Here is a 14,557-nt window from a genome sequence, read left to right as displayed (position 1 = left end):
TATTAGAGAGGGAATTATAATATGTAGTAAAAATACTTTTAAAGCTTTTTTTTTTGTTAAATAATAGATTTTTTTTCATGTGAAAGGTTATATTAAAGTTCGTTAAATTTTATAAAATCTATGCTCATTCAAAGGTAGGGCTGGGTGATAGGACTCTGTACGATATATCGATATATTTTCAAGCAAGATATAAATTTAGACAACAGCGTTTATATTGATAAAGGGTCAAGTTGCATTACATGACGCACACCAGTGTGCATCTCTCCTCCTTCACACACCCCGCACAGCTCCGCCCTACTCACTCACAAGTTCTCCAGCAACATCTTTGAGCCGTAGCCTAACGTGCAACACCTCAGAAATGTAATTACACGTCGCGGCGGCGCAGACCTCCTGTCTATTTTTGTAAGCTGAAACCATTTCCCTCAGTGGAAACGAAGCTTTTATTTACTTTAATTTCACAGATGCGAAACAATAAATTGTGGAGACGATAAAGCCTTCACTAAAAGAGCATTTTAGGTCTTGTGTGTGATTTATCCTGGCTTCATATGAGCAGAGGAAATCTCTGCTCGTTGCTAGGCTAATTTATACAATGTTAAATGCCATAGGCATGTGCTAGTAATGTTAGCATGTTATATTTGTTTGGAAAACATGTTTAGTATAAGACAGGTGTTTTGTCGGTGAACCTTGTGAGCTGTAATGGAGACGAATTTTGTACCGGTGCAAAATTTTAACACTGTTAAATGTTGTCCCTGGTTTTATATGAGAAGAGGAAAGTCCACTAGCTGCTAGGCTCATTTATACTACGTTAAATGTCATAGGCTTGTGCTAAAAACATTAGCATGTTGTATTTGTGGGGAAAATGTGTCCAGATAAAGAGAAGTGCTTTGTCTGTGAATGCTGTGAGTTACAGTGAAGCTGATTTGTGTACTTGTGTTTGAAATTGTTGCTATTAAGGCATGTTTAATGTGTTTTAGGTGTGTTTTGAATCAACTAAACTTTACAGCACTTCACAGAAACCCTGCCGCTGACTAGTGTATTGGAGGTGTAACTGTTGTGCAGCTGCCTGTTTTCAAACAGGGAACTAAAACCCCTGTCTCTTCATTTTATTTTGATCACAGTCTGTTTTTTAAAAGTGCTTGTGACATCTCAAATGTGGCTTTGACATGCAACTGAACATGTAGCCCATTTCGTAGAAGATACCGAGATACAAATCGTGGATCACAATAGTACCGAGATATGAACTTTTGTCTAAATCGCCCAGCCCTAATTCAAAGGTAGTATAATGAAGGGCTTATTTCAAAACCGGTAATGAAGATTTCTTTGTTTCTCCGGCACATAAGGAGAATTAATAACAAACAAAATAATACCCAGCTCTATATGTTTTTCTGTTAGATCTATAATTTTGGAACATGGATGAAAAAGCATAAAATTAGTTTACATCAAGTGGCTAAAAACATCCTATGGTGTTAACATCTCCAAACAAGTCGAGCCACAGTGCCTCTGAAAGCACTGACGATATTTATTCTAGTTTTTTTTTTTTACAGCAAGGCCACAGGGGGAACGAAAGGGCAGCACATGATCACAGGTGCTGAAAATATCCACTGTATGGTGCCACAGTGGCAAAAATTTGATTAGTGGCGTTACATAACCTGACATCTATATTGTGTACATTATATCCAGCGGCTACACTGTGCCGAGTGGACTGACCTGCACAGAAACTGCCCCCTCTCAAAAAACTCTCACTCTCACTCACTTTCTCGCTTTTCCATGGCAACAGCAGACACTGCATACCAGAGGTGCACGTGGGTTGCAGCTTAAACAAGGGCTCAGTCTTAGAGAGACCACAGCTGAAGATGGCCTTAGACTCTCTCATATCTCTCTACAGTCTCTCGTCTTTTTCCTCTTTCTTCCTCATTTATCGTCTTTGTCTTTGTTTGGTCAATCTCTCCGTGGCCCCTCACACACACCTTCTGTCTGTCTCTGTGTTTTGCACACACACACACACACACACACACACACACACACACACACACACCTACGTCTAGGATAACGAGGGAGGGTGTTCAAACCCACCTCCTCTCCCACAAAGCCCTGACTGTTCCCTGGTCCACTGGGCTCCTCCGGTACACATGGCCCCTACACACACACACACACACACACACACTCACACACAACGAGCTCGTGAGCCCTCACTGGTAATTGCAGCATTGAAATGTTCAAGAAGGCATAACAAGTCTTTAAAAACTCTACAGGTGAAATGTGTCTGCACACGTGCACGACAGTGTGAGAGACCCCGGCGAACTGAGCAGCTCTCAATGCGTGTCTCATTTAAATATTTTGGAGCCGTTTCATTTTCCTGAAGCCAAGGAGCCACTGGGGGGAAAAAACATTCAAATGAACAACGGCATCAGCAAATCAAGTTTCTCCAGATTGGCATGCATCCCTAATGAGCGTTTGAGGAAAAAAAAAAAAAAAAGGCATTGCCTTGGAGCTGTTGATTCCCAACCAATGTCGGTCTGTCTGTCTCTGTAATAGGCTGCCCTGCACTCTTCGCTCCACAATGTTTACGCTTCATCTCCTCGCTGTCTTTAAAGACAACTTAGCAGGGGCAGGCTAAGCCGGGCGTGAGTGTGCAAGCATGTACACACACATGCACATGCACACACACAAACACACACAGAGGCTGAACAGTAATCTTTCAACACACTTGTGCCGTTTACACAAAGTATTTGCAGTGTGTGCGTGAGTGTCGTCTGTAGCACATTATCGTCAGCGCGACCTCCTCCTGTCCTCCACCACGACAGACATTCCAACCGCAGGGGTCACCGCGACAACGGGGAGCCAATTACACACCAGTGTGTTTGATCAGAACAGACGGCTGACGCACACACACCCAGATGCGTGCACGCAAACACACTACACGCTGTTTCGGATCCATGCTCGCCCGTTCATTCACTTCCAAACTCATCTCTTTTGGGCAAATAGCTAAAGTGGCGTCTCCGCTCTTTAATTTTCATGCCTGTCAACGTCTGAGAATGTTTATATTTATTTCATTTATGCGTCTTTCTCGCCGAGTTTGTTTTGAAATCCGCGGGGATCTGGAGAAAGAAGGCAAAGATGCTGGGTGAGGAGTCGTGGCGAGGCGGAGGGAGGATGATGGCTCAAAACACATGTGACAAACGACATGGGACCCCTGTGCCCCTCTGTAAATAGCATGTGTGTGTGTGTGTGCACGTGTGTCTGTGTGTGTGTGTAGCACAGTATTGTATAGTCCAGCCCCTGGGGTCCTGTGGGTGGTGGCCCCTGTATGTGTCTCTGCTGTCACATCCCTTTACGAGGCATCTCTTCGCCTGTCACACACACAGAAACGCACACAGAGAGACACACATGCGGCGCCTGGCCTGCCATGTCCCTTAAAAGCCAGGAAACACAGATGTGGCAGCAGATTAATGTTGTATGGCCCAGGAGCACGCATACAATCGCACACACAGAGCCGCGGCGTGAGTCCTGCTGCGCTTCACACTACAGACACATTAAAGAGAATTAACGGCACCTGCGAGACTGGATGGTGATTTTAAGATGAGAACATTTAATTTGCTTGGTCTGAAGTCTTTGTGTAAAAAGGGCTACATTCTCAGAACAGACGAGGACCAGAGATCGCGCTATAGGGACACTATGAAGTCCCTTCTTTACTCTGGCTTTGCATTTTTACACAGAACCAAATGATGGCAGCATCATGTCACTCCAGTGTGTGAATTTAGACAGCATGCTGGCATCATGGAAGCAAATGAGGTGTGACTGGCATGACATGTATGATAACAGCGTCAGCCTCTAGTGTGACATATAAGTTATGTGTCGCCAGCGCTTTACAGACAACAATCGTTCACCGTCTCTTGTTATATGGCGACTAATCTCGCCCTCTGCTATCCTGCACCTCATTGTCTCCCCAATTTGTGGACATTTTCAGCCTCTGTTCTTCTTTGAGTTAGCTACTAACAGCTACTTTTTTAAATCTCCCACTGTGGGTCGCACTCGTCCCGTCCTGCCAGCTGTCCCTTTTACACAGACATTGATTCGGTGCTATTACCACCTCTGCTCCCGGCTTAAAGGTGAGACAGCTCTGACCTCCCATTCTGCAATTGTGCCTTTTATAAATAACAGTAGGTGGAATAATGGGCAGGGTAAATGGGTCTTTTGCCTCTGACTTAATGATGAACTAATCAGTTGAAAGCAGTCAGAACGGCTGCTGAGTTGCTGCCTTGTTAAAAATGAAAACTCTGCTGGCTTAATAATAGCTGTATTATTTTAGTTAATATCTGTAACTGTTTATCCACAGGGGTACACACACACACACAAAAAAAAACCTGATGCATAATAAAAAAGACATCAGCCTCCTCTAATCAGAATTACAAGCACTACTACAAAGGCTGTATTAGTTTGAACGCCAATTAGCAGTATTTGTCAGCTATTAGAGAAGGTCGGCAAATCAACACTTTGATATGCGCTGAAGTATTGAAAGCACCACGAGACCTCTTACAGAGCTCTTAGGAGCCTCTGTGCCCAGACTGCAGGTGCATCCGTCAGAGAAACAACAATTATTTAACATGTCAAGAGGAGCTGTCTCAGAAAATCGATTGAAATTAGATAATCAAACACCAGCAGTCACAACTGATGAGCAGGGTTTAATAAATCTACATACAGACACTGATGTATTCTGGGTAATTCAACAATACTATAGGTTTGTATTGTGGGCATCAGTGTTTAACTTTATTCCTGAGAAGATGTTTTGTCATCAGTCTGTGATGGCAGGTGATCTAAATCAGTGGTTCCCAGCTGGTGGGTCATGATCCAGAGGTGGCTTGCAGGTTTATTCTGAATGGGCCGCAAATTATTTGCAAACATGTTTGTAAAAGACACACTTTATTTTGAAGTACAGTGAATTTCCAGCACAGAGCTTTTATTTTGAAGCGCTGTTTCTTGCTGTAGATTGAGCAATTAACTGACAGCTACTTAACAGAGACAGCAAACTAGCTTGATGACATGGCCAAATGTGAGTATGACGCTGAATATATTGAATTGTGTGGACCTTAAACTAATGAGTAAGGAGAAATCTGGACCCCGTGGCTGAGCCAGTTGGTAAATAGTGATCTAAATACTATGTTTCCCATGAGCCTTAGCGCTATACTGCCACAGTAGGAAGGCTGCAACCAACAATTATTTTCATTATCAATATACCAGACAATACTGGGAGAAGCTAAACTTTAAGGGGCCTATGTTAGAGCTGGCGCAAAGTAGCACACAGCTCAGCTGTCAATGCTAGTTTCACACCAATGCAGTTGCCGTTTTGACGGACAGCACCCTCTGTTGTGTAAGTACACCCATCTGTGTGCCCATGGGCGTGTCAGTCATAAAATGAAGTGTGGTCAGGTGCAAGTGGTCAGAAGAAAGTGACAAAAACTTGGTCTTAAGTCAGAATGGTGCAGTATTTTATGGCTATTTAAAGGGCGCATTATTCAGATAGCCTACATAGGCGGGTCCACAGTGCACATACACTCTGCTTGTTACACACTCAGGGAGGCGCAGGTGGGTTGGGGTAGGTCAAATAAAACCGCATTCATGAGGAAAATAGTAATGACAATCTCTAAAATGTGAACATAGCAGAGAGCAGAGCAGAGCTGCTGTCCGACTCCCTATTAAGAGAGACACTGTGCATGTTTACGCAAGAGGGGCAGCGTAACTTCATTGATTATTTTAAGCTGAAAGTTAAGTTGTGTTTCCTCTGTCAAGTTTATAATTTCAGTTTTTAGTTTGCACTAAAAAATTCACTCAGATTATGCTCTGTTTAACTAGCATAAGTGGTTGGACATGCCCTAAATGCACTTTCCTATTTAGTTTAAAGCTGTATTTAAATGATCCATGACCTAGGTTGTGTGACTGTTGCCCGTAGTGTTGCATTTGGGAACAAAAACAGCACCATAGTTGCCGAATAGAACCAAAATCCAAAAGTGAACTGATTTAAGTTGCTGAATGTTTCATGAACACAAACTTGACTTTCTGCTCACCGTTAGCAACAAGGCAACTGAAGTTTAAACTCGGCAGTTGGATGTTGTATACCAAAGCGCACCATGGAGACGTCTCACCTTACATTTTTATACACACTGAGGTTTACCTTTGAACTTTTATCAGAGAACCAGATATTTTGCTTTTGAAGTGCTCCAAAAGATAGTAGCCTAACATTGTCTCTGCATGAAATGAATTCAATGAACAAGTGTTACCTCCTGAACCCTGGACTCCCAAAATAACTTCTCCCACCTTACACTTTACAGGTATTGACTAATAAGACACACTTTTGTAAGTGTTTACAGTGATTATTTGGTTACTTCAAAACATATGTACAATATGCTTACTATAGAGGCTGGGCTCTGCTCGAAAGAACTTGTCTCTACCACATGTTGACTGACTTCATTGAAAGGCAACAGTGTGTACATGTGATCAAAACCCCGAGTTAAAATGAGGTGCGTGATGTGTTTATCTATGCATATAACAACACACGTTTTCAGGTAGTCTTGACTAGAAGGCATTCAAAGGCTACATCCACACTAATATGTTGTCAAACCAACAACCATTACTACATTTACACCTAGCCTCCACACTACTCTGGTGTTTCCGAACCCCTGGAATGGAGACTTTTGAAGATGCCGCTGACCATGTGTCAGTTTGAAACTCTGCAGCAAAATGTGTGTAGTGGACTGAAAAAGCAGTAGTTATTATTTTAGTAGGCTACCAAAATTTTATTTGTATTTGCAGTTTTATTAATATATATAATAAAACAATCAATACTCAACATCTGGGTATTGATTTATACATTTTTTTTTCTATTTGGTTACTGTTAAAATGTGTCATTTTTATTTACCCCACGCTATTTGATATGTAGCCATATTTCCTTTGTAACGACTCCAAACCTGTTTTCCGCTGCCTTAACCGCCTTTTACATGTCTTCAGTAGCTTTCCACATCGTCATTGGTCCAAGCAAAGTCTTACTTGCTGTTCCTCTTCTTTTGTATTTTTTGTAACTAAGCAACTAGCCACAGGCCAGACACTCTCTGCTTCCTGTTTACATCGGCACACGCATGCCCAGTTTACGTGAATGATCGTGTACCATAGACTGTAAAAATGATGGATGTACTTACCATGACATCACCCACTGGTTTGTGGACTCTCATTTTGAAGCCTCACTTTGGCATTTCAGTTGTCACCATCTTGGTTTTTTGGGTATTTGGTATATTTGGGCGAGAGGCTGGAGCTGTGGATCTTACTGAGAGGTCAAGGCCACTGTCAGCAGACAGCCTGTCACTCAAAGTGTCCCACCCTTATTTATGCTCAACTTAAAGCCTTAATGAAAAGTCTACGGGTGAGTTATATAAAAATTCTCCCCCGTACAACTGTCATGAATGTTTAAATTAGCTCTAGAGACCAAAACTGTTTCTTGTACCAGGCTGTAAACGTGTTTGTTCCTGCTGTAAAGTTGGGCATTTTAACACAGGGGTCTGCAGGGATTGGAGCCAGCATCACATGGCCGTTCAAAGAGCTGCAGTTTTTCACAAAATGATAATGTATTGTATGTATGGCCCGAGTGTTGTGCTCAGTTGTACAGTTCAAAACCTGCTCACTTTCTGACCTCTTCACACCTCATTATTCACAGTGTGAAGTGGGTGCGAATGTCAGATTGTTGCTTCCAGAAAGTAACCAAAATTGTCGGACACAGCTCCCATTTCTTTCACAGAATCAGATCAAACTTGCAGAAAGTTCGGAGACATATTCTTTTGAAGGATGAATATGAATTATTCGGGCAGTGACCTGTATTCTCAGCAGAGATCGTCTTTTTTTAGTTTCACAGCCCTTCGCAGGTGAGCCAAAAAGTTAATTTCGGACACTGCACAGATGCCTCGCTGTGCACGAGGCCCTTTGTGGGGCAGAAAGCGCTGACACACACCGAAGTGATCTATCAGTGTACAGCGACTCGCACTAGCTCATCACCTCGGTGGAGGAGGTAGCAGCGATCATACTGTCTTCTTCCCCTCAATCTGCTCCTTTCACTCACACTTCAGCCTCTCTGCCTCCTCTCCTCTAACCTTGTCTACCTCTTGGTTCCCTCTTCTCCTCTGGCACCCTCATAAATGAATCATCACATCGCCCAGCAGAGCAGAAATGTTCCTTAATTGCACCGACATAACTAGCGCTGTCTTTCACGTGTGCGCATATCAAACGCACACACCGTTAATGGGCGGCAGGGTGGGTGATGGGGGGGGCGCAGCTCGCGTGTCTCGCTGGTATGTGCCCTGTCAATGCAGCTCAGTGTTAAAAGCGTGTGTCCATGTCCTATCTCCCCTCATTGTTTTCCTCCTCTCCCATGTTCTCCTGGTGTAATGATTTGGATCAGATGCTGCTGTGTGGAATTAGGATCTCCCCCTCTCCCTCCCTCCCGCTCGCTCCGTCTCTCACACTGGCCCTCTGGCTGACAGGCATCTCGTTAGTGCAGTATGTCTGTCAGTGAGGTTCGAGATTGAGCTGTGCCCCCGCATATCCCTGATGTCTCTCTCTCACACACACAAACACGCGCACACACACACACACGCAGGCTGAGTTGACGTCGGCTCTGAACAGGCAGCCTCTCTGGCCTCAGTAATGATCTGATGTCCTGTACTTTTAAGATGTCACTCTAATGGAAGCGTTATTTTTGTCCCACACACCAAAGAAGATCATTTTGTTTAACATTGTTATCTCCCTTGTTCCCTCCTCTTCTTCTCCCCCCCCTCTTATCGCCCCTCTTTTCTGTCAGGTGGAGTTCAAGATGAAGAAGACAGATGCCATCAGATGGGAGAAGCTGGAGGGAGAAGGACAGGAGTCCAACATCAAACACTTCAACCCTAGTCAGTCCACAGCTTCTGCATTTACACTCTCTCCCCCCAACTATCCTCCTGTCTCTGCTCTCATCTCTGTCTCCCTTACCCTCTTCTTATTTCTCTCTCCCTCTCTGCAAAGATCAATATAAGCTCCTGTGTTTGTCTGTTCTGCACTAAAATGAGTGGGCAGTCAAGCCCTGCTAGAGTCTTTCATTAGTCTGACGGCAAAAGTATACAGAGAGAGGGAAAGGTATGACAGCGAAATATGACTCAGTATTTTAGCCCACACATTCCCATTACTGACAGGATTAATTACTTATGTAAGTGTGTGTGTGTGTGTGTGTGTGTGTGTGTGTGTGTGTGTGTGTGTGCGTGCGCAGAAGGGGGAGTAAAAGTTAAGTGGGCAGCCAAACCATCTTTTCCCTGCAACCAGCTCAGCCTGTAGGACGCCCTGTTTATAAGTGCCTGCTTATAACTGGGGCTACTGTTACATTTAAACATGATATTTGACATCTGATTTCATGGGATCACGTTGCCGCATGTCCACACTTGGCCTGAATATGTCTACTGTGCGTCTGGTGCTGTATTTATGTAAATCTGCGTCTGGATTACATTCCCCGCTCTCCATCTCTTGTTGGGATTACAGTGGGCGTACTTCATCCTGAAAATATAGAAATCAAATCACAATGTGATCCGTCAGAGTCTGAGTCGGATGATCTGGGAGCAGAAGTGAATTCAGTTAGTACATCTTGGTGTGATGAGGTGATAAAAGTCAAGGTGATGAACGGCGTTCAATTAAAATCTCACTGAAAAACATTTATGAACATTTGTACTGTTTCACAGAAGCATTGAGCTGTTTGTTTCAGTGTGATTAAAGAGCTCTGCTTACCGTCTCTCCAAATGACTCTCAGCTGCTTCACCCTCCTCTACTCCACCTCTCCCTATCATAGACCCATTGTTGTCTTTTTTAGGAGGGACTGGGGATCTGTAAGGGGAGAAAACAGCAACAGAATAGACCTAATCACAGTGTTTATGTACAGTAAAGTTGGGTAGAAAAACCTTGCCTAACATAGATTAAAATCAAACATCACTGCCTCTGTTGCTTTGTCCTTAGACGGGTTGAGCGGAATACTCGGAATAAATGATTATCCGGTACAGATAATGTACTTTATATGAATACGAGTTCTTGATGAGGGGAAATCCTCATTTGGGTACCCGTGTTCAATGTCTTTTGATCAAAAATGACCTAAAGCTCAATTCCGAGATTGTTGTATGTGAATAGTTTTCTAATAAATAATAAATATAACAACTTCTGATCAACCCATATCAATTTCAGGCTTATAAGAACAAATTCAGATTAGGTCCCACCCACTTTCAATTTAAACTCCACCCACCTCTGATCTAAACTCTTCCTGTTTCCAGTACATATACAGATACAGATAACTTAGTTGGTTAAACAGATACAGACACAGATACAGATAATGGTGTACTTGCTCATGCCTAGTTTTTAGCCATTAAAAATATGGCCCGCCAAAAAAATCAGTATCAGTGTAAGTGTACCCTCTATTTAGAATATTTTCAGTGCTTTACCACCAGAGCCATCAGACTCTGTTGACAAAAGGGTCATTTTACTTAGACAGTGAAGCTGCTGGTCTACTGCTGCCTGGATTGGTTAGTGTGTAAGGTAAAGGGGAGTAAACATATTCACATATAGGTTTCGACCACAGCAGTACATTGCTTTGCTTCCGTGCTGGTGGATTTAGTTCATCAAAGACATCAGCAAAGTAACATAGTACATAAAATAAGCACAGTGGAAACATCAGATAGGTTGGACCACTGTGTTTAACTACATATCTTTAATTGTTACAGTTACAGCTTAAAATGACAACAGAATTAACAATATTGCCAATTTAACATATCCCCAAAATTGAAATAAATCTCCGGAAGTGATTGTTGTTGGTTGTGCGAGATCACATTGATTCGGTCTTCAGATCCCATAGAAGTGGTGTACTTCATCTGAGAGCTGGGAACCTGAACAGTATTTTGAGATGCAGATCAACTCAGTGTGTCAAGTTTTTCTAGTCATAGATGTGTAGTAAATGTGTTTTGGTCAGACGTCTTGTCAGACTTTTAAGTTTAGAGTGTATAGGGGCTTAGAACATTATGATGGAAGTATGTAATGTCCATTTAAATGCTCAATTATGTCTCTTAAGTTGTTGCAGCATGTTTTGGGTTGATACCATTTGTTACATACATTTAGCGCTAAAATTGAGCCTTTTCTACCATTTGAGAATTTATAAAAATGGTCGAAAATCCCTCCAAAATACCAAACTAAGACACCAAGACCTTGAGGACCACTGTAGAAAAATCCATGCTGTGATTTGATATCAAAAACCTTTGACATTTGAAGATTTCTGGAAGACCTTTTGGGCAATTGGATTGTGAGTGTTTCTTTTCTGAAAACTGGAAAAAATAAATACATAAAACCTTCATCTGTCCTCTGAATGCTCAAGGTCTCTTGTTTGTGACGATTAAGTTTCTCGAGGCTGTGATTATCCTGGAGGTCACAATAAGTAAGTTTATACAGTGAAGTCATATTTTAAAACATGGCCTCGCTATTAATGAAACGGCTGCTATGGGGGATAACATCATCACACATTAAAGTTGGGCTCATTGAATCCTGAAGATGAATCCATTGAGTCTCAGCTTTCCATTCACTGTCAATGTCTGCAATGCCAAGACTGTTTAGGGACTAGAAATATTCAAATACAATAGGCAAAAATAATACATTGTGAAAAAAGCTGCATGGTTTTTGCCCCAAACTTCATGGCACTGGCACAAAGTGGACATGTCTGCAAAGGGGAGACTCCTGGGTACCCACAGAACCCATTCAGGTATCTTGAGGTGAGAGGTTAATGGACCCCTGTGAAAATGGACATGCCCTTTTTTCCCTCGCCAAAATTTAGCCTAATTTCGGAGCTAGCATGACTTGCATTCTTTACGTCTTCTACTTTCATGTGATACCATCATTTTCAGTCTGGCTTTAGCCCACTACAGCCTCTGAAAGACAGTGCTGTCTGCTGAGAACGCCAACGTCCCTGTAGAGAGGAAGAGATTAAAATCCCTTTGACTTGGTCTGAACTAAAACTATTACAAACTGAAGCCTTTTTAACACAGTTTCCCTTCTCCAGCAGATCAGTACCCGACATCGTCTCACTACTCCTGCAAATGGGACAAGATGGTGGTTGACATCAGCGAGGAGGAGAAAAATGAGAAGCTGGAGGGAGACGCAGCGCTCAATAAGCTCTTCCAGCAGATCTACAGCGATGGTTCAGATGAGGTCAAGCGAGCCATGAACAAGTCTTTTGTAAGTATCACGGTTGATGTATCTATTCACTAATCAGTGAGCCAGTTTCATTGATACGGATTGAAAACATCTGCTTATATCATCTGTAAGTCGGACATTATTTTTACATTCCCCAAGCATGTCTGTGTCACAGTCAAACAGTGCTAGCACTAGAGAGATAATAGCAAGTAGCTAAAAAAAGAAGATGACGATGTTTACTCCCGTCTCTGGAATAAATCAGAAGTGTGGAAATAATTTGGATTTCAGAGAAAATACAGGTCAACGGAAAAAGCACATGCTGTATGTAGACAATACCATCACAAGATAAAACACAAGAAAAATAATGAACCTGGCCGATCATCTCACTCCGCTAACTTGTTGCTCTCGATTTTAAGTGCATGTTCTGTCAGGCGATGCAGTGACCTTAAACTAACTGAAAATAAGAGGAAGTATAAATTATACAGGTAATTTGTCAAGGTAAGAGTGGAGGAAAAGTCCACTTGCCTGCTAGGCTAATTTATCCAATGTAAAAAAGCTTAAGATAATAATGGTGACTGTCTGTGAACCCTGACAGTTCTGTGTGTGTTAGTGAAGACAGTTACAAGTAAACTTTACTGAACTTAACCAGTTAGTTATTTACAACTATTTATGTTTTTTCTTTTATTGCCAAAAGCAAAAATGAAAGGGGTGTCAGCTTTTTCTGTAACCACCTGTGTTAAATGGTCATATGAAATCATCTTATATCGATTGCAGGTCCCTGAATTGAATTAAGTCGGAATCGTATTCTGGTAGCAACTGTTGTATCGTTGTCCAAAGAATACATTATAATAATGGCATGTCATCGGTATCAGCCGATATTGGCTTTAAAATGAACTATCAGGGGCGTCGGTGGCTTGGTGGTAGAGCAGGCGCCCCATGTACAAGGCTGTTGCCGCAGCGGCCCGGGTTCGAATCCAGCCGGTGGCCCTTTGCTGCATGTCCCTCCCTCTCTCTCTCTCTTTTTTTTGCACATTGGATAAATATCACATACATTGAAAAGTATTGTATTTCATGTCTCCATCTGCTGGTGTGCCGTCACGATAAGAGTATGCATGTATAATATGATGTCAGTTCTACTACAGAAGAGACTTGATGATCACTAAATGTGGGTGGGGAAAAAATGGACAAATCGATATCTGTATGTTATATATGAGCATATTAGATATCGTCAAAAAATCCAATATCATGCATCCCTATTTAATATCATATTGTGTTATTGTTTCACACCTCTACTAAGAGCTATACTTTAGTGACAAGTCTTTTTTGCTTGTAATCACTTAAACCACAGTGCCACAGCAGCCAGCCGTATTTTGCACACACTGATCCAGTGAGATTGAGCGCAGCAGCATGTTCCACAGATGCATCTTCTCTTAATTAACAAATGAAATGCTGTCCTAACAAAAATTTCCTATTTTTTCACTTTGATCTTTAACCAACTACCTATTCATGTGGACTAACAAACATTTAATACTTAAAATTCATTTTGAGCTAAATGCTAACTTCAGCATGCTAATAACATTTGCTATGCTAATATGCTCACAAGGACAATGCTAACATGCTCATGCTAAGCAGGTGTAATCCATGCCATCATTACTATTGTAGCTCAGTGTATTAGCATGCTAAAATTGCTAAGTAGCACTAAACACAATATACAGCTGAGGCTGATGGTATCTGTTCATTAAGTGTCGGACACAATGAAATTTTGACCTGACCCGAGGTCATCCTGAAAGCGTGTCCTAACAGCAAGCGATTTACAATCTATCGTGCTGCATCGTTGTACATCCGACGCTCTGTCCGCAACAAATGCATTAAATATGCACTTCTGTTACGTCATGTAAACAAATGAACCTATCAGCTGTGCGTTTGAGATCAGACTGGAGACGTAACCACTCAAAAGACGGGTGAGTACTTGTTATCTTCCCACATTTTCACTATATTGGGATATTTACTGGAAATGACAAACAATGGAGCCGACGGACATTTAACAAAAACTTTTAGCTCCATGGCGATCTCCCTCCAGCCAGCTGCCACCTTATTTTGGTTTTTGTGGTGAAATGAGAAGGTGTTGTGTAGATAACTCCTCATTTTAAAGTCATGAATCAGCTGTGATAATTAGATGGGGCAATAAACAGAAACAGGGCATCCGAAAGACTCGCTCTGAACCGGTTTGGACATTTCCAGTAGAAAACAATGTCGCTCTCACTTGCTGGCACTGCACTCACTAAGGACACACTTGAGGGGGGCACCAATGTGTAAACCATATCTCATG

At 42.2% G+C, this 14,557-nt stretch overlaps 1 protein-coding gene across 5 annotated transcripts in view; it reads left to right on the top strand.

The window, feature by feature from the left end:
* sugt1 (SGT1 homolog, MIS12 kinetochore complex assembly cochaperone) overlaps positions 1–14,557 on the top strand; it is a 33,995-nt gene that overhangs the window by 17,189 nt on the left and 2,249 nt on the right. For 3 of the 5 annotated variants that reach the window (XM_049598351.1, XM_049598350.1, XM_049598348.1), the window contains exons 11-12: positions 8,840–8,930; positions 12,095–12,270. In XM_049598351.1, coding sequence (XP_049454308.1) covers positions 8,840–8,930; positions 12,095–12,270 — 267 coding nt within the window. The remainder of the gene's footprint in view (positions 1–8,839; positions 8,931–12,094; positions 12,271–14,557) is intronic. The other 2 variants (XM_049598352.1, XM_049598349.1) reach the window with 1 other exon arrangement.

Source organism: Epinephelus fuscoguttatus, linkage group LG15, assembly GCF_011397635.1.
Source record: "Epinephelus fuscoguttatus linkage group LG15, E.fuscoguttatus.final_Chr_v1".
Lineage (NCBI taxonomy): Eukaryota > Metazoa > Chordata > Actinopteri > Perciformes > Serranidae > Epinephelus > Epinephelus fuscoguttatus.
This window is presented reverse-complemented; position numbering and strand designations above follow the sequence as displayed.